The sequence below is a fragment of the Pan paniscus genome, chromosome X (genome assembly GCF_029289425.2).
Source record: "Pan paniscus chromosome X, NHGRI_mPanPan1-v2.0_pri, whole genome shotgun sequence".
In the NCBI taxonomy this organism is placed as follows: Eukaryota; Metazoa; Chordata; class Mammalia; order Primates; family Hominidae; genus Pan; species Pan paniscus.
This window is the reverse complement of record NC_073272.2, coordinates 59,354,170-59,378,559: the sequence shown is the minus strand read 5'-3', so window position 1 is coordinate 59,378,559 and position 24,390 is coordinate 59,354,170. Positions and strand designations below refer to the sequence as shown.

At 38.4% G+C, this 24,390-nt stretch overlaps 1 protein-coding gene across 2 annotated transcripts in view; it reads left to right on the top strand.

Moving 5' to 3' along the window:
• The window catches only part of ZXDA (zinc finger X-linked duplicated A), a 70,749-nt gene that overhangs the window by 11,348 nt on the left and 35,011 nt on the right, over positions 1-24,390 (top strand). The window contains exon 2 of one of the 2 annotated variants that reach the window (XM_034949661.3): positions 14,849-15,361. The exons of the other annotated variant lie outside the window; for it this stretch is intronic. Within the exon in view, the coding sequence (XP_034805552.1) occupies positions 14,849-14,860 (12 nt within the window). The 3' untranslated portion in view covers positions 14,861-15,361. Of the gene's footprint in view, positions 1-14,848; positions 15,362-24,390 lie in introns of those variants that run through there. 2 annotated transcript variants of the gene reach the window in all.

The window sequence follows — 24,390 nt, the reverse complement described above, 5'->3', positions numbered from 1 at the left end:
TTTATTTTATTTTTATTTTCAAGATTGTTGGATTATTCAATTCAATAAGCTTCCAGATACCAACCTATAGATTGTTAGTTGTGAGGCTATATTGTGTATTTTAATTATTTCTTGATATAATTTTAAGTTACCATGTATTGAATTATAACTGGCCCTAAAACATTTTTAAATTTGTAAATTTTATTTTTATAACTTTTATTGAAATATACTTTAAAAATATAACATACATTACAAAATTGCTTTATTAATTTTCAAAAAATGAATACACCTATAAAACCACTACTCAGATGAAAGGATTACCAGAACCTCAAAGCTCCCTCATATTCTCTGCTAGTCACTACCATCCTGTACCAAAATAAATAACTTGATTTTCAAAACCAAAAGTTAGATGTTTTTTATTTGCTTGTTTCTCTTCATTTATTATTATTATTGAGATAAAATTCACATAATGTAAAATTCACCATTTTAAAATATACAATTCAGTCATTTTTAAAACATTCATAATGTTGCTGAGTCATCACAACTGGGTAATTCCAGAACACTTCTGCCACTCTGAAAAGAAATCCCATAATCATTCTCCATTCCCTCATCTCCAGGAAACCACTAATTTACTTTCTGTCTCTGTGGATTTGTCTATTATGCATATTTCATATGAATGGAATTGTACAATATATGCTTTTGTGTCTGGCTTTTCTTAGTATGATGTTATTAAAGTTCATCCATGTTTTAGCACATATCAGTACTTCACTCTTTTCATGGCTGAAATGTATCGCATTGTATAGCTATACTGCATTTTATTTGTTAATTAATTAATGGACATTTGAGTTGTTTCCACCTTTAGGTATTATTAGTTTTTGCTATCAATATTTGTGTACAAGTTTTTGTGTGAATATATTAAAACTACAGATTAGTTTTATTTTTAAACTTTATGGAAAGTTTATATTCTTTTTGACTTCTTTTACTCAACATTTTGTTTGTGAAATTCAGCCATGGTTTAGCATGTATAAACAATTCATTTATTCATTTTTATTTTAAGAGAGAAGGTCTCTCTTTGTCATCCAGGCTGGAGTGCAATGGCACTATCATAGCTCATTGCAGCCTTGATCTTCTGGGCTCAAGGTATTCTCTCACCTCAGCCTCCCTAGTATCTGGGACTACAGGCATAGGACACCACACGTGGCTTGTTCATTTATTTTTGTTTTAGAATTATAGTGTATCCCTCACCCATAATTTTTTTAGTTTCTGCTTATAGGCATTTATATTGTTTCCAGTTATTGGCAAGTGCTAATTATGCTGCTATGAACAATCAAATAAATAAATGGGAGTGTAGCTAGGTATGTTAAATTTTAGTAAGTACTGCCAAACAGTTTTCCAAGGTGTTTGTACTAATTTACACATTCACCATCAGATATGGGAGTTCTTATGAGTGAGAACGTGAAATATTTGTCTTTCTGTGTCTGACTTGTTTCACTTAAGATAATGACATCCAGTTCCATCCATGTTGCTACAAAAAATGTGATTTCATTCTTTTTATGGCTGAATAGTATTTCATTGTGTATACATACCACATTTTCTTTATCCAATCATCTATTGATGAACACTTAGGTTTATTCCATATTTTTGCTATTGTGACTAGAGCTGAAATAAACAGATAAGTGCAGCTATCTTTTTAATATAATGATTTTTTTTTTCCTTTGGGTAGATACCCAGCAGTGGGATTGCTGGATCAAGTGGTAGTTCTATTTTTAGTTCTTCGGGAAATCTCCATACTTAGTTTTTCATAAAGGTTGTACTAATTTAAATTCTCACCAACAATGTATAAAAGTTCCCTTTTCTCCACATCCTTGTCAACATGTGTTATTCTTTGACTTTTTAATTATACCATTCTGACTGGGGTAAGATAATATCTCATCATGGTTTTAATTTGCATTTTTTTCTGATGACTAGTGATGTTGAATACTTTTTTCACATATCTGTGGGGCATTTGTAGGTCGTTTGAAAAATCTCCATACATGTCATTTTTCCATTTTTTAATGGGATTTTCTTTCTTTGTTGAGTTGGCTGAGTTCCTTGTATACTCTGAATACTAGTGCCCTGTTGGATGTATACTTTACACATATTTTCTCCCATTCTACAGGTTGTCTGTTCACTTTGTTTATTATTTCCTGTGCTGTGCAGAAGCTTTTTAGTTGAAGTCTCATTTGTCTATGTCAGTTTTTGTTGCCTGTGCCTTTGAGATCTTAGTCATAAATTATTGGCCTAAACCGAGGCCCAAAAAAGTTTTCCCTAGGTTTTGTTCTAGAATATTTGTTTCAGCCTTACATTTAAATCTTTAATCCATCTTGAGTTGATTTTTGTGTATGGTAAGACATAGCAGTTACATTCCCGTGCTTGTGAAAATCAAATTTTCCCAGCACCATTTGCTGAAAGTGTTCTTTCTCCAATGTATGTTCTTTTTGACATTTTCAAAGATAAATTGGCTGTAAATGTATGGCTTTTTGTTTTGGGTTCTCTATCCTGTCCCATTGATCCATGTTACTATTTTAATAAGAGTACCATGCTGTTTAGGTTACTATAGCCTTCTAGTATAATTTTAAGTAAGGTAAAGTGATGTCTCCAGCTTCGTTCTTTTTGCTAGAACTGCTTTTGCTATTCAGATTTTTTGGGGGGTTTCATATGAAATTTGGGATTCTTTTTTCTAATTCTGTTAAAAATGGTGTCATTTTGATAGGGATTGCATTGAATCTGCAGACTGTTTTAGGCAGTATGGTAATTTTAATGCTATTAGTTCTTCAGATCTGTGAGCATGGGGTGTTTTTCTATTTGTGTCATTTTCAATTTCTTTCATCAGTGTTTTGTAGGGTTTTTTTCTTTTTGTAGAGATCATTTGCCTCTTTTTAAAATGTATTCCTAGGTACTTTTTTGTAGCTATTGGAAATGGGATTGCCTTATTGTTTTTTTTCTCAGCTAGATCATTATTGATGTATAGAAAAGTCACTGATTTTTGTATGTTGATTTTGCATCCTGCAATTCTACTAAATTCATTTATAAAATGTAAGAGTTTTTGGGGTAGAATCTTTAGGTTTGCCTAGATATGCGATCATGTCATCACAAAACAGGGATCATTTAACTTCCTCTTTTCCAATTTGGCTGCCTTTTATTTCTTTCCCTTGCCTGATTGCTCTGTCTAGGGCTTCCAGTACTATGCTGAATAGGAGTGTTGAGAGTAGGAGGCATCCTTCTCTTGTTCCAGTTCCAGATGAAATGTTTCAAATTTTCCCCATTCAGTATGATGTTGGCTATGGGTTTGTCACATATGGCCATTATTATTATTTTGAAGTATGTTCCTTCTATGCCTGGTTCATTAACAGTTTTTTTATCATGAAGGGATGCTGAATTTTATTGAATGCTTTTTTTGACTCTGTTGAGATGATTATAGGGATTTTGTCCTTAATTATATTTATGTGATATATCACATCTATTGATTTGCATAAGTTGAACCATCCTTGCATCCCTGGTATAAAGCCCATTTTTAAAATGGTGTTTCATCTTAATGATGTGCTGTTGGATTCAGTTTGCTATTATTTTGTTGATAATTTGTGCGTCTATGTTAATCAGTGATATTGGTCTGCAGTTTAATCTTTTTTCTTGTGTTCTTGTCTGATTTTGGTGTCAGGGTGATACAGGCCTTGCAGAATGAGTTAAGGAGAATTTTTTGGAACTGTTTCAGGATGATTGGTATTGATTCTTCTTTGTATATTTGGTAGTATTCAGCTGTTAATCCATACAGTCTTTGGCTTTTCTTTGGTGGGATATGTTTTATTGGAGATTCATTCTTCCTAGTTTTTATTGGTCTGTTCAGGCTTTTTATCCTTCATTCTTGGAAGGTTGTATGTGTCCAGAAATGTATCCATTTCATCTAGATTTTCTAGTTTGTGAGTATATAGATAGTATTTCATAATAGTCTCTAATGACCTATTTTATTTCTATGTTATCAGTTGTAATGTCTTCTTTGTCATATCAGACTTTATTTATTTGGATATTCTCTCTTCTTTTCATGGCCATTCTAGATAGTGGTTTATCAGTTTTATCTTTTTGAAGACCCAACTATTCATATCGTTGATCTTCTCTTGTTTGTTTGTTTGTTTGTTTGTTTTTGTCTCTAATTTGGTTCTGCTTTGATCTTCATTATTCCTTTTCTTCTGCTTATTTTGGTTTTGGTTTGGCCTTGCTTTTCTCATTCTTTGTGGTGTGATGTTAGGTTGTTGATTTGAGATATTTCTATATTTTTGATATAGACATTTAATGCTATAAACTTTCATCTTAACACTGCCTTTTCTATATCCCACAGGTTTTGTTATCTTAGGTTTCCATATTCATTTGTTTCAAAAAGTTAATTTTTTTCTTCATTTCTTCATGGTCAAATGACCATTCAGGAATGCTTTGTTTAATTTCTATGACTTGTATAATTCCTCTTGGTATTTTTATTTTATTTTTATTTTACTGTGGTCTGAAAAGATAGTTGATATTATTTTAGTACTTTAAAATTTGTTGAGATGTGTTTTGTGGCCTAACATGATCTATCTTGGAGAATGTTCTGTGTGCTAATGAAAAAAATGTATATTCTGCAGGTGTTGGGTAGAATGTCCTGTAAGTGTCTGTTAGGTCCATTTGGTCAAAAGTCTGATTTAAGTCCAATGTTTCTTCATTAATTTTCTGTCTGGGTGATCTGTCTAATGCTGAAAATAAAGTGTTGAAGTCCCCAGTATTATTGTATTGCTGTGTATATCTCTCCTTATGTCTAGTAATATTTGTTTTATGAATCTGGGTGGTCCAGTGTTGGATATGTTTAGAATTGTTATATCTTCTTGCTGAACTGATCCATTTATCATTTATGATGACATTCTTTGTCTTTCTTTTTTTTACCATTTTTCATTCAAAGTCTGTTTTAACCTAAGAAAGTATAACTATTTCTGCTTACTTTTGGTTTCTGTTTGTGTTGAATATTTTATCCACTTCTTTATTTTCAGTCTATATATGTCTTTATAGGTAAGGCAAGTTTCTTTTAGGCAGCATTTTTTAAATTCATTCTGCTGATCTGTATCTTTTACGCAAAGGACATAATCCATTTACATTCAAGGTTAAAATTGATGTGTAAGGCTTTGTTCCCACCATGTTGTTGTTTTCAAATACTTGTTTTTTAAATTTTTCTCTGTCTTTTTGTCTTGGTGATTTGATGAAATTCTGTCACGTTGCCATTTGATTCCTTTGTCTTCTTCCTTTGTGTGGTTGTTTTATAAGACGTGAGTTTTATGTTTCCATTTATTTTCATGATAGACTACTGAACTTTCATTTCTGTGTTTAATATTCCTTTCAGCATTTGCTGTAGGGCTGATCCAGTGGTGACGGATTCCCTCAGCTATTGCTTGTCTGGGAATGTCTTTATTACTCTCTTATTTATGAAGTCTATTCTGCGAAGACGTAAACATTTTTGCTGACTTTTTTTTTCTTCCAGCACTTTGTAAATGCCATCTTATTCTCTTCTGGCTCATAAGGTTTCTGCTTTAAAGTCCACTGTTAGTCTGATGGGGTTTCCTTTATAGGTGATTACATTCTTTTATCTTGCTAATTTTAAACTTCCTTCTTTCACATTGGCTTTAGACATTCTGAATATAATATGCCATGGTGAAATACTTTTTGCAATATATTTGCCTTAGGGGATCACTTGGTCTCCTATAGCTTCATGTCTAACTCCCTTGCTAGACTTGGGACATTTTTATCCATTATTAACCTAAATATATTTTCTAAAGTTTTAATTTTTCTTCTCCCTTGGGAATACAGATAATTTGCAAGCTTGGCCATTTTATGTAGTTTCAAACATCTTAAAAGCTTTGTTTATTATTTTTTAGTCTTTTTTTAAAAAAAATGTTGTCTAACTGCATTATTTCAAAAGGCCTGTCTTCAAGCTCTGAGATTCCTCTGCTTGGTTCAGTCTGTTTTTGAAGCTGAATACATTGAAGTTTTTAATACATTAAAAAAATGGATTTTGTATTTTCTTCAATTAATTTTTGTTTCCAGAATTTCTGCTTGTTTTTTTTTTAAGATCTCTGTCTCCTTGGTAAATTTCTCATTTATATCCTAAATTTTATGTCTGATTTCTTTATATTTGTTTTCAGATTTCTCTTGCATCTTATTGAGCTTCTTTAAAATCACTATTTTGAATTCTTTACCTGGCATTTTGAAGAATTATTTTTTATTGGTATCTATTGCTAGGCAATTATTGTGTTTCTTTGTGGTGTATTTCTTTCCTTGCTTTTTCATGGTTTTTTTGTGTGGCCTTCCATTGATATCTATGTATTTGTTTTAGCAGTTTTTTATTCTAATTTTTTGAAATTGCTTTTGTAGAGAAAAATTATTTCCTGAAAATTTATGTATGTTGTTGGTTGGGTAGGATACTTTGGCTTTGATTTGGGGTGCCTGAAGTAGTGTGATCTTTGTATGACTTCAGAAGTACACAGTATAAGTGATAATCTGTGATTTTCTCAGTGGCTTGGGGTACAATTATTAGTTGAGGTTGTGGTGAAGTTTTGCTGGCGACTTGGTTGACAACTGAGCCAGTTTCTGGGCCTCGGTAGTGGCTGTGGTGGTGTGAGTTTGCCTGTTTTTAGGCCCCAGAGCAGCTTACACTTGCTCTGGTGTTAGTAAGTCCTGGAGGGCTGATTTTTGGACCTCCAGGTAGCTTGCTCAGAAGCTAGTAGTGAGGACAGTGAGCCAAGTGTGTGGGCAGGTTTTCAGGCCCCTAGGCATCAGGTGTGATGTGGCTGATGGCAGTATTCGTGGTGGAGCAACCTACTGCAACCCAAGCAGTCCATGTTGGTATTGCTGGTAGTGCAATGGGTTGGGCATACGAGTCCCTAGTACCACAACTGCCTGTAGCAAGGCAGTGCATATTGTTCTATGTGTGCTTAGGAGAGCTTGTTTTCTCCTCTTTCTCCCTTGGCTGGGTGGCAGCTGTAGCTGCATTACCTCAAATGTGACCTGAGGATGGGGCACAACCTAGTATTAAACTCTCAAAATGGCACCTTGGGCCTACAGCAAGGGAGAGTGGTGCCCCTGTTAGGCAGACAGCATGGGCAAGAAGCTGTGGGGACTGTGGTTCCCTTGCATTTCAGCCTCACAGCAGCCTGTTGCAGGGCAATGGGTATTGTCCTAGACATGCATAGGAAAGCCTGGTTTCACTTTTCCTCCTTGGCTGGTAAGTGGCTCTAGCGGTGCCAGCTAGAACTCACCATGAGGGCAGGGTGCAGCCCAGCATTAAACTTTCAAAATGTTGCCTTGGGCCTGGGACAAGAGAAGGAGGAGCGCCCCCCCACCGCCCCCCACCGCCCCGCCACCCCACCTTCACGCAACCAGCATGGGCAAGAAACTTTGGGGAGTTTGGTTCACTCATGTCTCAGTCTCACAGAATCCCATTGCAGGGTAGTGGCTATTGTCTTAGATATATGAGTAGAAAAGCTGATTCTTCTTAACCTTCTTTGGCCCGATGGCAGTTGCAGCCACATCAGCCTGAACTCAGCATGAGGACAGGGCACCTCTCAGGCTAGCAGCATGGCCAAGAAGCTGTGGGAAGTGCAGTCTTCTCATGTCTCAGTCTCAACAGCAGCCCACAGCAGAGCAGTAGGGACCCTCCCAGGGGTGCTTGGGAGCACTTGCTCTTCCCTTTTCCCCCTTGGAGCAACACAGCAGCAGTAACTGTGTCTGTAGATCCCCAGTATTAGGGCTCTCAAAATGGCACTCAGCTGAGTCTATTTAGGTTTAGATACCTGTGGGATTCCATATTGGTTCCCTTTCTGGAGTAATGTCTTTGTCCAGTTTTCAGGCAGCTCTGTATGTCAGGCCTGAGGCCCTAGTAGGTCAGAGGTTTCTCCTATAACCAACGTTGTAAAAGCCCATTACAAAGTGTGGAACCCTGAGTGTTTCTCTCTTACTGTTTTCCATGTCCAGGAGCCTCTCCCATCTCTCAGCTAATTCCCAGCCAGGCAAGCTGCTTCGAACCCTCTCCTTCTGGTGCTTTCTTTCACTTCTTCAGTGAATCCTAGCATTCTCTGCTAAACGATCTGTTCAAAATGTGCGTATCCACTTAACTATTCTAATTCCTCTCTGTGGAGGAAGCACAGACTACCAGCATCTCATCAGATATTTTGATCCCTAACATTTTAAAGATTTTTCTATATATAAGATTGTGTTCTGTGTAAAGATGGATATGAATTCCTCTTGTTCAATTTAGATGTCTTCTATTTCCTTGTCTTGCCTTATTGTTCTAGATAAGACTTCCAGTACCATAGTGAGTTAGAGTGGTGAACGTGGGCTTCTAGGTCTTGTCCCAGTTCTTAGAGGAAAGGGTTCATCTTTTCCCCATGCAGTATGATGTTAGCTCTGTGCAGGTTGTAGAAAACCTTAATTATGTTGAGTTACCTTCTTTCTCTGTTTAATTTCTGAGTCTTCATCATGAAGAGATGTTGAATTTTATCAAATGTTTTTGCTGCATCTATTGAGATGATTATATGGTTTTAGTATTTCATTGTATTCATGTTATATATCACATTTACTGATTTGCATATGTGAAACCATCCTTGTATTACTGGAATAACTACCAACAGATCAGGATGTTTCTTTTTATGTGCTGTTAGATTCAGTTTGATAGTATTTTGTTGAGGATTTTTGCATCTATATTTATCAGGAATATTGACCTATACTTTTTTTTAGTTATGTCTTTGTGGTGATTTGGGTATCAGGATAATACTGGCTTCATAGAATGAGTTAGAGTTAACTTCTCTTAATTTTTTTTGGAATAGTTTGAGAATTGGTGTTAATTCTTTATATCAGGCAGACAGCATGGGCAAGAAGAGAACTCAGCAGTAAAGATATCTGACCCTAGGCTTTTCTCTGTCAAGGGACATTTCATTGTTGATTCAATTAGTGTCCTCAGGTTTTCTATTTCTTTGTGACCCAGTATTGGTAGGTTGTATGTGTCTAGGAATTTCTTGATTTTCTGTAGGTTTTCTAATTTTTTAGTGTATAGTTGATATGGTTTGGCTGTGTCCTCACCCAAAATTTCATCTTGAATTGTAATAATCCCCATATGTCAAGGGTGGGACCAGGTGGAGATAATTGAATCATGGGGGTGTTTTCCCCCATCCTTTTCTTGTGATAGTGAGTTAGTTCTCACAAGATCTGATGGTTTTATAAGGGGCTTCCCCCTTTGCTGGGTACTCATTCTTCCCCTTCCTACCGCATGAGAAGAAGGATGCGTTTGCTTCCCCTTCGGCCATGATTGTAAGTTTTCTGAGGCCTCCCCAGCCCTGTGAAACTGTGAGTCAATTAAACCTCTTTCCTTTATAAATTACCCAGTCTCAGGCAGTTTTTTTATAGCAGTGTGAGGATGGACTAATACAATAAATTGGTACCAGTAGATTGGGGTTGTCACTACAAGGCTACCCAAAAATGTGCAAGCTACTTTGGACCTGTGTAATAGGCAGAAGTTGGAACAGTTTTTAGGACTCAGAAGAAGACAGGAAAATGTGAGAAAGTGTGGAACTTCCTAGAGACTTGGCAGGCTCAGAAGACAGAAAGATGTGGGAAAGTTTGGAATTTCCTAGGGATCTGTTGAATGGCTTTGACCAAAATGCTGAGAGTGATATAGACAATGAAGTCCAGGCTGAGGTGGTCTCAGATGGAGATGAGAAACTTTTTGGGAACTGGAATAAATGTGACTCTTGCTATGTTTTAGCAAAGAGACTAGAAGCATTTTGCCCCTGCCCTAGAGATCTTGAACTTGAGAGAGATGATTTAGGGCATCTGGCAGAAGAAATTTCTAAACAGCAAAGCATTCAAGATGTGCCTTGGGTGCTGTTAAAAGCATTCAGTTTTATGTATTCACGAAGATATGGTTTGGAATTGGAGCTTATGTTAAAAGGGAAGCAGATCATAAAAGTTCAGAAAATTTGCAGCCTGATGATGTGATAGAAAAGAGAAACCCATTTTCTGGGGAGTAATTCAAGCTGGCTGCAGAAATTTGCATAAGTAATGAAGAGCCAAGGGTAAATCTCCAAAACAATGGGGAAATGGTCTCCAGGGCATATCAGAGGTCTTCATGGCAGTACCTCCCATCACAGGCCCAGAGGCCTGGCCTCCTAGTCTTACTGCTTTGTGCAGTCTCAAGACTTGGTGCCCTGTGTCCCAGCCATGGCTAAAAGGGGCCAAGGTACAGCTCGGGCCATGGCTTCAGAGGGTACAAGCCCCAAGCCTTGACAGCTTTCACATGATGTTGAGCCTGTGGGTAGACAGAAGTCAATAATTGAGGTTTTAGAACCTCCCCCTAGATGTCAGAGGATGTATGGGAATGCCTCAATGTCCAGGCAGAAGTGTGATACAGGGGCAGAGCCCTCATGAAAAACCTCTGCTAAGGTAGTGTGGAAGGGAAATGTGGGGTTGAAGCCCCCACACAGAATCTCCACTGGAGCACTGCCTAATGGAGCTATGAGAAGAGGGCCACCATCCTCCAGACTCCAGAATTGTGGAGCCACTGACAGCTTGCACAGTGCACCTGGAAAAGCCACAGACACTCAAAACCAGCCAGTGAAAGCAGCCAGGAGTGGGGCTGTGCCCTGCAAAGCAACAGGGACGGAGCTGCCCAAGACCATGGGAGCCCACCTCTTGCATCAGCATGACCTGGATGTGAGACATGGAATCAAAGGAGATTATTTTGGAACTTTAAGGTTTAATGATTACATGGGGGCTCTAACCCCTTTGTTTTGGCCAGTTTCTCCCGTTTGGAACAGATGTATTTATCCAATGCCTGTACCTATTTTATATAGGAAGTAACCACTTGCTTTTGATTTTACAGGCTCATAGGTGGAATGGACTTGCCTTGTCTCAGATGAGACTTTGGACTTGGACTTTTGAGTTAATACTGGAATGAGTTAATATTTTAGGGGACTGTTGGAAGGGTGTGATTGTGTTTTGAATTGTGAGGACATGAGATTTGGGAGGGCCTAGTGGTAGAATATTATGGTTTGGCTGTGTCCCCACCCAGAATTTCATCTTGAATTGCAATAATCCCCATGTGTCAAGGGATGACCACGTGGAGATAATTGAATCATGGGGGTGGTTCTCCCCATCCTGTTCTTGTGATAGTGAGTTAGTTCTCACGAGATCTGATGGTTTTATAAGAGGCCCTTTGGTGGGCACTCATTCTTCCCCATTCTACTGCCATAAGAAGAAGGACATATTTGCTTCTCCTTCTGCCATGATTGTTAATTTCCTGAGGCCTCTGCAGCTCTGCAGAACGGTGAGTCAATTAAACATCTTTTCATTGTAAATTACTCATTCTCAGGCAATTGTTTATAGCGGCATGAAGATGGACTAGTACAATAGTTTGAATTGTCTCTAATGACCTATTATATTTCCATACTATTAGTTGTCATGTCTTTGTTTTATTTTTCATTTCTAATTTTATTTGAGTTTTCTTTTATTATTGTTTATTAGAGTTAGGAGTTCATAATTTTTTTATTTTTTTTGTAGAACCAACTTTTTAATTCTTCTATCCTTTGCATTGTTTATTTAGTCCTTATTTTGTTTACTTCTGTTCTGATATTTCTACCTTCTACTAATTTTAGGTTTGGATTATTATTTTATTTTCATTCCTTGAGCTTCATTATTAGGTTGAATACTTGAAATCTTTCCACATTTTGGATGTAGGTATATACTCCTATAAACTTTCCTCTTCATACTTCTTTTCTGTGTCACATATTTTTTGTTGTGTTTTTAATTTGTTTCAAGATTGTTTTTTCTTAATTTCTTTATTTATCCAATGATTGTTTGGGAGCACGTTTTTTTTTTATTTCTGTAGTTTCCAAATTTTTTCTTTTTGACTTTTTATTTCAATGTGTTCTGAGAAGATACTTGATATGATTTTTGTTTTTAACACTTTGTTGAAACTTGCTTTGTGGCCTCACATATGGTCTGTCCTGGAGAGTGTTCAATGAGCTAATGAGAAGAATGTGTATTTTGTATTTGTTGTATGAAATGTTCTGTAAATGTTTGTTATGTTCATTTTGTCTATAGTGCTGATTAATCCTAGTGAGTCTCTGCTATTTTCTGTCTAGACAATCTTTCCAATGATATGTCAGGTGTTAAACTCCCCAACTATTACTGTATTGGGATGTATGTCTTTCTTTAGCTCTAATTATCTTTGCTTTATATATCTGGGTATTTCAGTGTTTGGTGTATACATATTTACAATTGTTATATTATCTTGCTGAGTTGATCCTTTTATCGTTATATGATAATATTCTTTGTGTCTTTTTATATTTTTTGACTTAATGTTTATTTTGTTTGATAGAAGTATAACTACCTCTGCACACTTGTGGTTATCATTTGCATGGAATATTCTTTTTTTCATCCTTTCACTTTCAGTCCATATGTGTCTTTACAGGTGAAGTGAGCCTCCTGTAGGCAACACGTATTTGAGTCTTTTTTTTCAATCCATTCAGTCAGTTTATGAGTTTTAATTGGGGCATTTAAACTGTTTACATTCAAGGCTATTATTGATAGGTGATGTCTTACTCCTGCAATTTTACTAATGGTTTTCAAATTGTTTTGTATATCTTTGGTTTTCTCCCTCTTTTATTGTTTATGTTACAATGTAGTAGATTTTGTAATGATAACATTTGTCTCCATTTTATTTCTCATTTGTGTGTCTGCTCTACAAGTAAGTTTTACACGTTTATGTGTTTTCATGATGATAGATATCATACTTTTGTGTAGAGATGTAGAACTTCCTTAACTGTTTCCTCTTGGACTGGTCTGAGGGTGATCATTTTTCAAAGCTTTTGCCTGTCTGAGAAATAATTTATTCCTTCATCATTTCTGGAGGGATAGCAAGGCTGGGTATAGTGTTATTGGTTGGTAAGTTTTCTTCTTTTGGTCCTTTGAATATATCATTCCATTCTCTTTTAGCCTTGATATACTTGGATATTTGACCCCACGCAAATCTGATGTTGAAATGTATTCCCCAATATTGGAGGTAGGGCCTGGTGGGAGGTGATTGGGTCTTGGTGGCAGATCCCTCATGAATGACTTAGTGCTGTCCTTTTAATAGTGAGTGAGTTTGCATGAGATCTTGTATTTAGAAGTATCTGGCACCTACCCACTTCCTCTTGCTCCTGCTTTTGCCATGTAATGTGTCTTCTCCTGATTCACCTTCTGCCATGAATAAAAGCTTCCTGAGGCCTCCCTAGAAGCCAAACAGATGCTGGTGCCATGCTTTCTGTATAGCCTGCAGAACCATGAGCCAATTAAATTTCTATTATTTATATATTACCCAGTGTCAGGCATTTTTTATAGCAATGTAAGAATGGCCTAACACAGAAAATTGGTACTAAGGGGTGAAGCATTACTACAGAGAGACCTGAAAATATGGAAGCAGCTTTAGAATTAGGTGACAGGCAGATATTGGATGAGTTTGGGAGCCTCAGAAGAAGACAGAAAGATGAGGGAAAGTTTGGAACTTCTTAGAAACTGGTTAAATGGTTGTGACCAAATGCTGATAGTGAAATGGACAGTGAAGTCTAGGCTGCCAAGGTCTTAGATGGAAATGAGGAACTTATTGGGAACTGGAGCAAAGGTCACCCATGTTATGCCTTAGTCAAGGGCTTGGCTGCATTGTGTTCATGCTCTAGGAATATTTGGAAGATTGAACTGGAGTATGATGACAGAGTATCTGGCAGAAGAAATTTCAAAGCAGCAAAGCATTAAAGATGTGGCCTGGCTGCTTCTAACAGCATATTCTCATGTGTGGGAGCAAATAAATTACTTAAAGTTGGAATTTATATTTAAACAGGAAGCAGAGCATAAAAGTTTGGACAATTTGCAGGCAAGTCATATAGCAAAGAAAGAAAAAGTGTTTTTTGGAAGAGGAATTTAAGCAGGCTGTGAAACAACCACTTGCTATAGATATTTGTATAACTAAAAGGGAGCCAAGTGCTAATATCCAAAAAGATTTTGAAGGAATTTCAGAGACCTTTATGGCAGCTCCTCCCATCACCATCCCAGAGGCCTAGGAGGAATAATGGTTTCATAGGCCAGACCCAGGGCTCTACTGCCCTGCACAGCTTCAGGACACTGCTTTCCATATTTTATCTACTTCAGCTCAAGCCAGGGATCAAAGAGGCCCAGGTACAGTTTGAACTGCCACTTTGGAGAATGCAAGTCTTGAGTCTTGGTATATTCCATGTGGTATTACACCAGTGGGCATGCAGAGTGCAACAGTGAAGGCTTGACAGCCTCTACCTTGATTTCAGAGGATGTATGAGAAAGCCTGGGTGCCCAGACAGAAGCCTGCTTCCAGGGCACAGCCCTCACAGCAAATCTCTGTGAGGATAGTGCCAAGAGAAAATATGTGGTTGGATACCCCACACAGAGTCCCCTGTGGGGCACTGCCTAATGGAGCTGTGGGAAGGGGCCTGCCACACTCCAGCCTCTGGAATGGTAGATCCACTGGCAGCTTGCAAACTTAATGTGGAAAAGCCACATGGGCAGAGCTGCCCAAGACCTTGGGAGCCCACTCCCTTGTACCAATGTGCCCTGGATGCAAGATATGGAGTCAAAGGAGACTATTTTAGAGGTTTAAGATTTAATGACTCTCCTTCTTGGTTTCAGACATACATGGGGCCCATTGCCCCTTTCTTTTGGCCGTTTCTTTCTTTGGAATGGGAATGTTTACCTAATGACTGCATCTCCATTGCAACTTGGAAGTAAATAACTTTTTTTTTATTTTATTTTACAGGCTCATGAGTGAAAGGAGATGAGTCTCAGATGAGACTTTGGACTTGGACCTGGAACATTTAAGTTAATGCTAGAATGAGCTAAGACTTTGGGGAACTATTTGGAAGGCATGATTGTATTTTTCAATGGGAGAGAAACATGATATTTGAGGGGCCAGGGGCAGAGTAATATAGTTGGATATTTGTTCTTACCCAAATCTCGTGTTGAAATGTTATCCCCAATGTTGGACGTGGGGTTTGGTGGGAGGTGATTGGATTACGGGAGCAGATCCCTTATGAATGTCTTAGTTCTTATAATAGTGAGTGAGTTATCATCAGAAATGTTATTTAACAGTGTAACACCTCCCCCCATCTTGCTACTGCTTTTGCCATGTGATGTGCCCTATCCTGCTTCACCTTTTGCCATGAGTAAAAACTCCCTGAGGCCTCTTAAGAAGCTGAGCAGATACCAGTCCATGCTTTCTGTACAGCCTGCAGAACTGTAAGCCAATTAAACTTCTTTTCTTTATAAATTACACAGTCTCTGGTATTTCTTTATAGTGGTGCAAGAATGGCCTAACACAGGCCTATTGGGTTTCTGATGATAAATTCACTCTTTGTCTGATGGAGATTTCCTTACATGTTACTTGACACTTTTTTCTTGCTGCTTTTAGGAGTGTTTTTTACTTTTGATAGTTTATCTATAATGCACCTTGGAGAAAACTTTTTAGGTTGAATATATTTGGGGATTGTTGAGCTTCCTATATCTGGATGTCTGCATCTCTTGCAAGAGTTGGGAAGTTTTCAGCTATTATTTTGTTAAATAGTTTTTCTCTGCCTTTGCTCATCTCTTCTCTTTCTAGAACTCAGAAAATGAATATTTCACCACTTTATTATATCTCATATGTCACATTGGCTTTTTTTCTTCTTTTTAAAAATTGTCTGACAGGGTTATTTCAAAAGATCTGTCTTCTCCTTTTCAAAAATTATTTCTTCAGTTGTTCTTGTCTATTATTGAAGCTCTTGATTGTACTTTTATTTCATTCATGGAATTCTTTAGTAACAGGGATTCTGTTTTTTATGGAATTTATCTATCTTTGGCATTTTCTATTCAGATCAGGAATTTTTTTCTTATGTCTTTATATTGTTCATGTGTATTCTCTTTTATTTAACTGAACTGTTTGAAGACTATTATTTTGAATTAGTTTTGAGGAATTTCATAGATTGTCTTTTATTTGAAACCCATTACTGGAAAATTATTGTGTTGCTTTGCAGGTGTCATGTTTTCTCACTTTTTTATGTTTCTTTTGTCTTTATGTAGATATCTGCACTACTGGTATTAGTTGTTCGTTTCAATCTTATGAATTATCTTTTTTTAAAAGATTTATCTATAGTCTTGGTTGGGTAGGATTCTTTGGCGCTGATTTTGGGTGAGCACAGAATTGTAGTTTTCATATGATTTCTTTGGGATGAGATGTGGTTGTTAGTGGAGACTATGGCAAAGCTTTGTTTGGTATCGTCATGCCAAGCAGGATGGTTCTGGGTCACTAGTAGTGGTGACAACAGGCTAGGCATGCCAATCCTTAATCCCTAGGGCTGTGTATGTGGGGTACCATCAATGGTGGTTATGGGTGTAGATGAGCCTGTCCTTAGTATCCAGGATGGGGTGTAGGGTGTGGTGAGTCATTTCCCAGGTCACTAGACACTGTGTGGGGGCACGAGTTTCTGTACCAGCTGTGGTAGGTGGAGAGGGCCTGCCCTCAGGCCCCTCAATGGAGGGTACCCATAGACAGAATGGGTTAGCCTCCAGCCCCTGGATAATGTATGTGGGCATTATTAGTGGCAGTGGCAGGAGGGAAGAGCCTGTCTGTGTGTGTGCTGAATGTGACAGGCAGAGCATGCACTTCTGTAGTCCTTCAGACAGCATGCTTATGTGCCAGAGGCAGTAGCAATGAATGGGGCAGGCTTTTTCTTACCCCACAATGGCATGCCTGAGTGCCAGTGGTGGTCAGTGATGTAGGCCTTTCTTCAGGCCTCAGTAAGTGCATCAGTGGGCCAGTCCTCAGGTTCCCTGAATTTGCATGCAGGTGTGTAGTGGCCCAGATGCTGGAAGGGATAGGATTGCTGTCATTAGCAGTAACCACCCAAGGGCAGCTGTAAGGCTATGGGAAGTGCAAGTTTTGGCTCCTTTTGTCCTATGGGCAGATTTTCTAGTGCATTACACTGCCTATTATCTGGAATGTTGGACACTGTGTAGGCTAGACTGCTGAGAAACCATCCTCACCACTGGGTCCAGCTGATGTTGTGTTGCTGTAGACCTCCATTTGAACATAGGGGAATATCAACAGGGCTCCAGGGATGTGGAGATGCAGGGGATGTTGGGTTCCAGGGCAGGATGTAGTCTAGCAGGGGCTGGGCTCTCATAATTGTACTTGAATCTCAGTGTGTTTATGGAACCCAACATGAACTCTTTCTGGACAAGTGCCATCATATGTACACCAGGCACCTTCTTATATGGTCCTCAGGGCCCATGTAGGCCAAGTTTTTCTTCTGTGGCTATGATTGTAGGAGTCCACATTGAGAATGTGGACCACTGGGTATCCCTCTATTTTCCTTGCAAAAGGGAGTTCTTCCTGGCTCTGAGTCAATCCCAGCCAGGCCAGCTACTTTGCTTTCTTCTGCTTTTATACCTCATAGGTTACCTGTCACTTCTATATGGAATTCTAGTGTTCCGAAGCTCTAATCAACATGTGGTTATCTACTTGCTGTTTGGGTCCATCTTTGTGGAAAAAGTGAGCCCTGACACCTTCAGCCAGCCATCTTGAAGCCTGCTTTTTAAAATTGATACATAGTAATTGCACATATTTTCAGAGTACATGTGATACTTTGATACATCCATACACTATGTAATGATCAAATAAGGGCAATTGGGGTACCTATCACCTCAAACAATTATCATTCTTTTATGTGGAGAACATTTCAAAGGTTCTCTTCTAGCCATTTTGAAATATGCAATACATTATTGTTAGGTATAGTTGCCCTACTGTGCTATTGAACAACATAACTTATTCCTTCTACTTACCTGATTTTTTTACCCATAAACCAACCATTCTTTATTCCTCCTCCGCCACTACCCTTCCCCACCTCTGACATTCACCATTCTACTCTTTACTTCCATTAGATCAGTTTTTTCGCTCCCACATACGAGTGAAAACGTGATATTTGTATTGCTGTGCTTGGCTGGTTTTGGTTAACATACTATACTCCAGTTCCATCTGTGTTCCTGCAAATGCTTGGATTTTATTTTTTAAAGATGAATAATAATCCATTGTATACATATGCCATATTTTTAAATCCATTTTACTGTTGATGGACACTTAGGTTGATTCTGTATCTAGGCTGTTGTGAATAGGGCTGCAAATAAACATGGGTGTGCAAATGTCTCTTTGCTAGACTAAATTTCTTGCTTTTGGATATATACCCAGCAGTAGAATTTATGGATTGTATGGTAGTTTTAATTTTTTTAAGGAACCTCCATACTGTTTTTCATAGTGACTGTGCTAATTTACATCCCTACCAACAGTGTAGGTGCGTTCCCCTTTCTCTGCATCCTTGCCAGCATCTCTTATTTGCTATCTTTTTAATAGTATCATTTTAACTGGGGTAGATGATATTGATTTTGTTTTTTATTTTCATTTTCCTCATAATTAGTAATATCAAACAGGTTTTATATACCTGTTGGCTGTTTGTCTTTTACTTTAACTGATACATAACAATTGTACATATTTATGTGGTACATTGTGATTTATTGATGCATACATCTGATGTGTAATTATTAAATCAGGGTAATTAGAATATTTATTATGTCAAATGTATCTTTTCTTGGTTGGGGATATTTCAAATCTTTTGTAGCTATTTGGAAATATACAATAAATTATTGTTAACTATAATCATCTTACTGTGCTATCTAACACTAGCAGTTATTCCTTCTACCTAGATGTATTTTCGTACCCATTAATAAGCCTCTCAATATTAACCCCCATCCATTCCCAACCTATAGTATCTATCTTTCTACCTTCATGAGATTTACATATTTGGTTCCCAAATATGAGTAAGAACATGCAATATTTGTCTTTCTGTGACAAGCTTATTCAATTAGCATAATGGCCTCCTGTTCCAACCATGCTGCTGCAAATGACAGGATTTTACTTTTTATGGTTGAATAGTATTCCTCTGTGTATGTATAGCACATGTTCTTTACCAATTCATTGATAGATAGACACTTACATTGATTCCATATTTTGGCTATTTTAAATAGTGCTGCAATACACATGGCCATGCAAATTTATTTTTTATTTTATTTTTTAACATTTATTTTAGATAGAGGGGTACATGTGCAGATTTGTCCCATGGAAATACCATGTGATGGTGGATGCTGAGGTTTGGAGTATGCATCCCATCACCCTGGTAGTGAGAATAGTACCCAATAAGTAGTTTTTTAACCGACCCCCTCCCTCCACTGTCCAGTTGTCCACAGTGACTATTGTTCCCATATTTATGTCCATGTGTGCTCAATGCTTACCTCCCACTTATAAGTGAGAAAATGAATAATTTGGTTTTCTGTTCTTCAGTTAATTTGCTTAAGATTATGGCCTCCAGCTCCATCCACGTTACTAGAAAGTACATGATTTCATTCTTTTTCATGGCTGCACAGTGCTCCATAGTGTATATGTCCCATATTTTCTTTATCTAATCTACCATTTATGGGCACCTGGGTTGATTCCATGTTTTTGCTATTGTGCCTAGTGCAGCTATGAACATATGAGCCCCTGTGTTTTTTTGGTAGACTGTTTTCTTCTGAGTATATACATGTTAATAGGATTGCTGGGTTGAATGGCAGCTCTGTTTTAGGTTTTTTGAGAAATCTCCAAACTACTTTTCACAGTGGCTGAACGAATTTACATTTCCACTATCCCTTTTCTCTGCAGCCTCTCCATTATCTGTTGGTTTTTTGAATTTTTAATAATAGTCATTCTGACTGGTGTTGTATGGTATCTCATTGTGATATTGATTTGCATTTCTCTGATGATTAGTGATGCTGAGCATTTTTTAATATGTTTGTTGGCCACTTTTATATCTTCTTTTGAGAACTGACCATTAATATAATTTGCCCACTTTTTCATGGGGTTATTTGGTTTTTGCTTGCTGATTTAAGTTTCATATAGATTTGGGATATTAGGCCTTTGTTGGATGCAGAGTTTGCAGATATCTCCTCCTATTATGTACATTGTCTGTTTGCTCTATTGATACTTTCTTTGGCTGTGCAGAAGCTCTTTAGTTTAATTACATCCCACTTGTCTATTTTTGTTTTTGTTGCAATTGTTTTTGAGGTTTTAGCCAAAAAATTTTGCCAAAGCCAATGTTGAGAATAGTATTTCCTAGGTTGTCTTCTAGGATTTTTATAGTTTGAGATCTTAAGTTTAAATTTTTTTTTTGTATATGGTGAAAGGTAGGGGTCCAGCATCAATCTGCATGTCACCAGCCAGCTATCCCAGCACCATTTATTGAATAGTGACTTCTTTCCCCATTGCTTGTTTTTGTCAGTGTTGCTGAAGTTCAGATGGTTGTTGGTGTATGGCTTTATTTCTGAGTTTTATATTCTGTTCTATTGGTCTATGTGTCTGCTTTTGTACAGTACCAAGCTATTTTGCTTAATGCGGCTTTATAGTATTTTTTGAAGTCAAGTAGTGTGATTCTTCCACCTTTGTTCTTTTTTGCTTTGGGTTGCTTTGGCTATTTGGGCCATTTTTTTGGCTCCATATATATTTTAGTTTTTTTCTAATTCTCTGAAGAATTATGTTTGTAGTTTGATAGGAATAGCATCAAATCTGTACATTGCTTTGGGCTTTTTGGCCGTTTATATAATATTGCTTCTTCCAGTTCATGAGCATGGAGTGTTTTTCCACTTCTTTGTGTCATCTCTGATATCTTTCAGCAGTGTTTTGTAGTTATTTTTCTGGACATCTTTCACCTTTTTGGCTAGCTGTATAGCTTATTTTCTGCTTTGTTTGTATACTCAGCGGTGGGATTGCTGGATCATATGGTAGATCTATTTTTAGTGTTTTGAGGAACCTGCATACTATTTTCCATAGTTGATTTACTAGTGTACTGCGGGGGTCTGACCTGCAGACCCTGACCCAGCGACAGATGAATGAAGTACAGTGATACCCAGATATTCTGCTTTGCCAGTCTAGCTGAGTGTTCTAGCCGCTTACAGACTCCCTGGAGAGTACTGTAAACAGTTGCCACTGTGGCCTCGATCAGTGAGTGAGACTTGCATTTATTTAGTAAAGATTAAGTGACAAAGGTCGTGAGTAAATACCATTAGAGGGTAATTGATATTGTGGACTTCCTGAGTAGAAAGCAATGAAGCACCCACGGTACATCAAAGGGTGGTCTTAGGAAAACAAGTTAGTTAGATATACTACTCTACATTCTTTTGTATTTGCACCTTAAGCTCTCTGGCTACTGCAAAGAGACTCTGGCTGCCTTCAGCCAGACAATCTGAAGCTATGCAAACTCTCAGGCTTTCCAAAACATATTGTGGCTATTACTATAACTATCTTTAATATTTTTCCCACCAGCCTGATTGAACCCCCAAATCTCCCCATTTTTTGTTTTCTGCATCAGGTTTTTTTTTGATTGGAGAGCATAGATGTGTGCAGCAACAGGTCAGGTGTGGCAGTCATTATGCTTATTCTGGCTTTGCATCCTAGAATTAGCAAATAACATAAAACAAAATGAGTATGATTAGCAACATTCTTTCCCAAAGAGTGACCCTGAGGAGCAGGGGTCTAAGCAGGAGAGATGATCTTGTATACCCTTCCATATGGCCTATGTTGGGTGTGTAGATCTATGGCATGAAGGGATTCTAAAATTTTAGTTTTAAGTTGCTTTCCATCTGCTGTTAAATTGTCATGAAAGGTTCCCCAGAGGTGCTTTTCAACCTCATCCCAACTATGTATTGATTGATTCCATGGTAGAGAAGTGATGCAGATATGTTTATGTTCCTAGTCACAGTTTAATTGTTGCTGGAATGCTAGTGCATCTTGTTGCTCTCCCACATATTCTAAAGCAGTCTCGATGGCTTGCAGACATGCAAGAATTTTTTGATCTATACTTTGCTGTAAGAGAAGTTCATTAAACACATTTTTGGCCAGATTATCTGCAAAAGCAGCTGTTTGTACTGATTCAGTAACAGATGCCACAGCAATGCTAGCAGTTGCCAGGATGACTATGGCTAAGACTATAAAGGCCATAAGTGTAAATATGAATCTTTTGTGTCTGACCTGGGACAGGGCACATTCTAAGGTGGCAAGGGCAGAGGAACCTTGCCAGTCGCGTGTCAAATTGACTGGTAGAAATGTCTCAGATTGTCTCCTTAATACCATGACACTAGAATTTTTAAATTAGATACATTGTGATTAGTGACACATGAGGCAAACCAAGCCTGTCCTTGCACCTGTGTCACAAACATGGCGTTTCAGAGTGTAATGGAAATGTTAGTTCCCATAAGGAAAACATATGGATGGTCAGTGCAAATCAGGCACTGATCAGTGTGATTATGAATAATTGCCCGGTTTGAGACTACCTGCAGCTAAAATTGTTAAGGCATTTTCTTTGCCATGATGTAGCCATACTTGTCTTTGGGCAGGTACACAGTAAGGGTTAGAGCCTTTATAACTTACACGCAGTGGGAGGATAGTGAAATGATATGTAGTGTTATCTTGTAGTGGGATTTTTAAGGAATCAGAGAGACAAATGGGGTTCAGGAGGATATTTATTATTTAGGTGCACCAGCCCAGTCAGATTAACATCCGAAGGACTGAGCCCTGAATAAAGAGCTAAGTTACCTTTTAAGCATTCTGTGGGGCAAGGGGAGATCTGTACAGGGGGAGGCATATTACAGAAGCGAGAAACAAAGACAGTTATTCAATTAATTGAGATATGCGTTACATCATTTCTTACTTTTCAAGGAAAAACATGTTTTATGACTTGATTTTGTCTGTCTAGTGACCTTGCAGCTGCACAGCTAGAGAAACAGGGTCTTCACAATGCCTGGGAAAGGAGAAGAGATAAGACTCACTAGCCACAGAAAAACAGGCAGTTAGTTTTTAAAGGACTCCAGCTCTTTCTCTTTCTCAGGGGGAATTGGGTTTTCTTACATACAACTGAGTTTCTGCTTACACATCTTTAAATTTCATTTAATTCCTGTTCCAATCTGGCACCTTAGTCCAATGTGTGCCATTACTGAGAGACCACACTGGGAGTAAATCTATCCATCCTATCCAAGCAGTCACGTTATTATAGGCTGGGAAGGGAGTGTCTACCCAGGTAACAGGGCGAAAGAAAGGCAGGTCTAAGATATGAGCCCAATAGAAGGTAGCAGGTACAGGTTGCAGACAAAGTGAGAGCATAAAAAGGATTAGTAACCTACGTGAGATGCAATGTACAACAGAAAGCATAGCAAGAAACAAATTATCTGGAGTAAATGGGACTGTGTCCGGAACCGGATTTGTTCAGCCTCCTGAGTTGTCCTTTTTAGCATCCCCCAGGTAACGTCCGGGGTTTGTGTCATCCACAGAAGTCACATCGTTCGGGGCTGTGGGTCTTGCAGGGTTAACTCCTTCATTTCTGGTACCGGGTTGGGTCCTAGCCACACCATGGAATACTATAATGGCCTGTGTCACTTGACCTCCAGCCAGGAGGTGGCAACGGCAAAAGAACAACAGATGCAGTAGTACCAGTGAGATTTGTGCTTGCCCTATGTTGCCAGGGGAGATATTCTGGTTTCTCAGGTGATGGGTGAGGCCATAATGCTCTCACAAGTTTCTGTCTCTTACGTTAAGCTACCAGGTCAGGTGGAGGGGCACAGCAAGGTGGCAGCTGGGTCAGGTGGGTCTATGCTATGACTCTCCAAGTGCAGGGCAATCTGTGGCCTCTCTGGGGGCTGGGAGGTGGTCCCCAGGCTACTGGAGTAATGTTTCAGAGGTTAGTGTAACTGTCTCTCTTGGACAGAAGAGTTCATGCAGGGAGTGAGGAGTAGCAAGCAACAGTAAGCCCCATGCAGATCCCATGCAATTGGTAAGGTGAGTCTCACTCCTGCAGTGCTCACCTAGATGCAGCAAACTAAGTGCCAGTCAACCTTTGCTCAGAACTCAAACCTGCCTCAGGCCATAAGCTTTCCCTGCAATGACAACTTTTAGGCCATGCCCCTCCCTGTCTGCCTGCAAAGCCAGGTGCCTGGCTTCTGTGCTCCTGGCTGCAGCACTCTTCCCACTCATCTTTCGGGTTCTGACCAGGGGAGTTTGCCTTCACTTGAGGTTATCCTGTGAAATTCTGTTGGGAGCTTCTTTCAGCCTGTGATCACTGCTTGAGCTCGTTTTTAGAATTACACGAGGTCCCCTGTGAGATATAACAAGGAATGGCTTTCCCTCATGAGCACTGGAGACTGGGAATGCATGCAAGGCACTTTCCACCACTGCTTCTATTTTTATATTTCTTA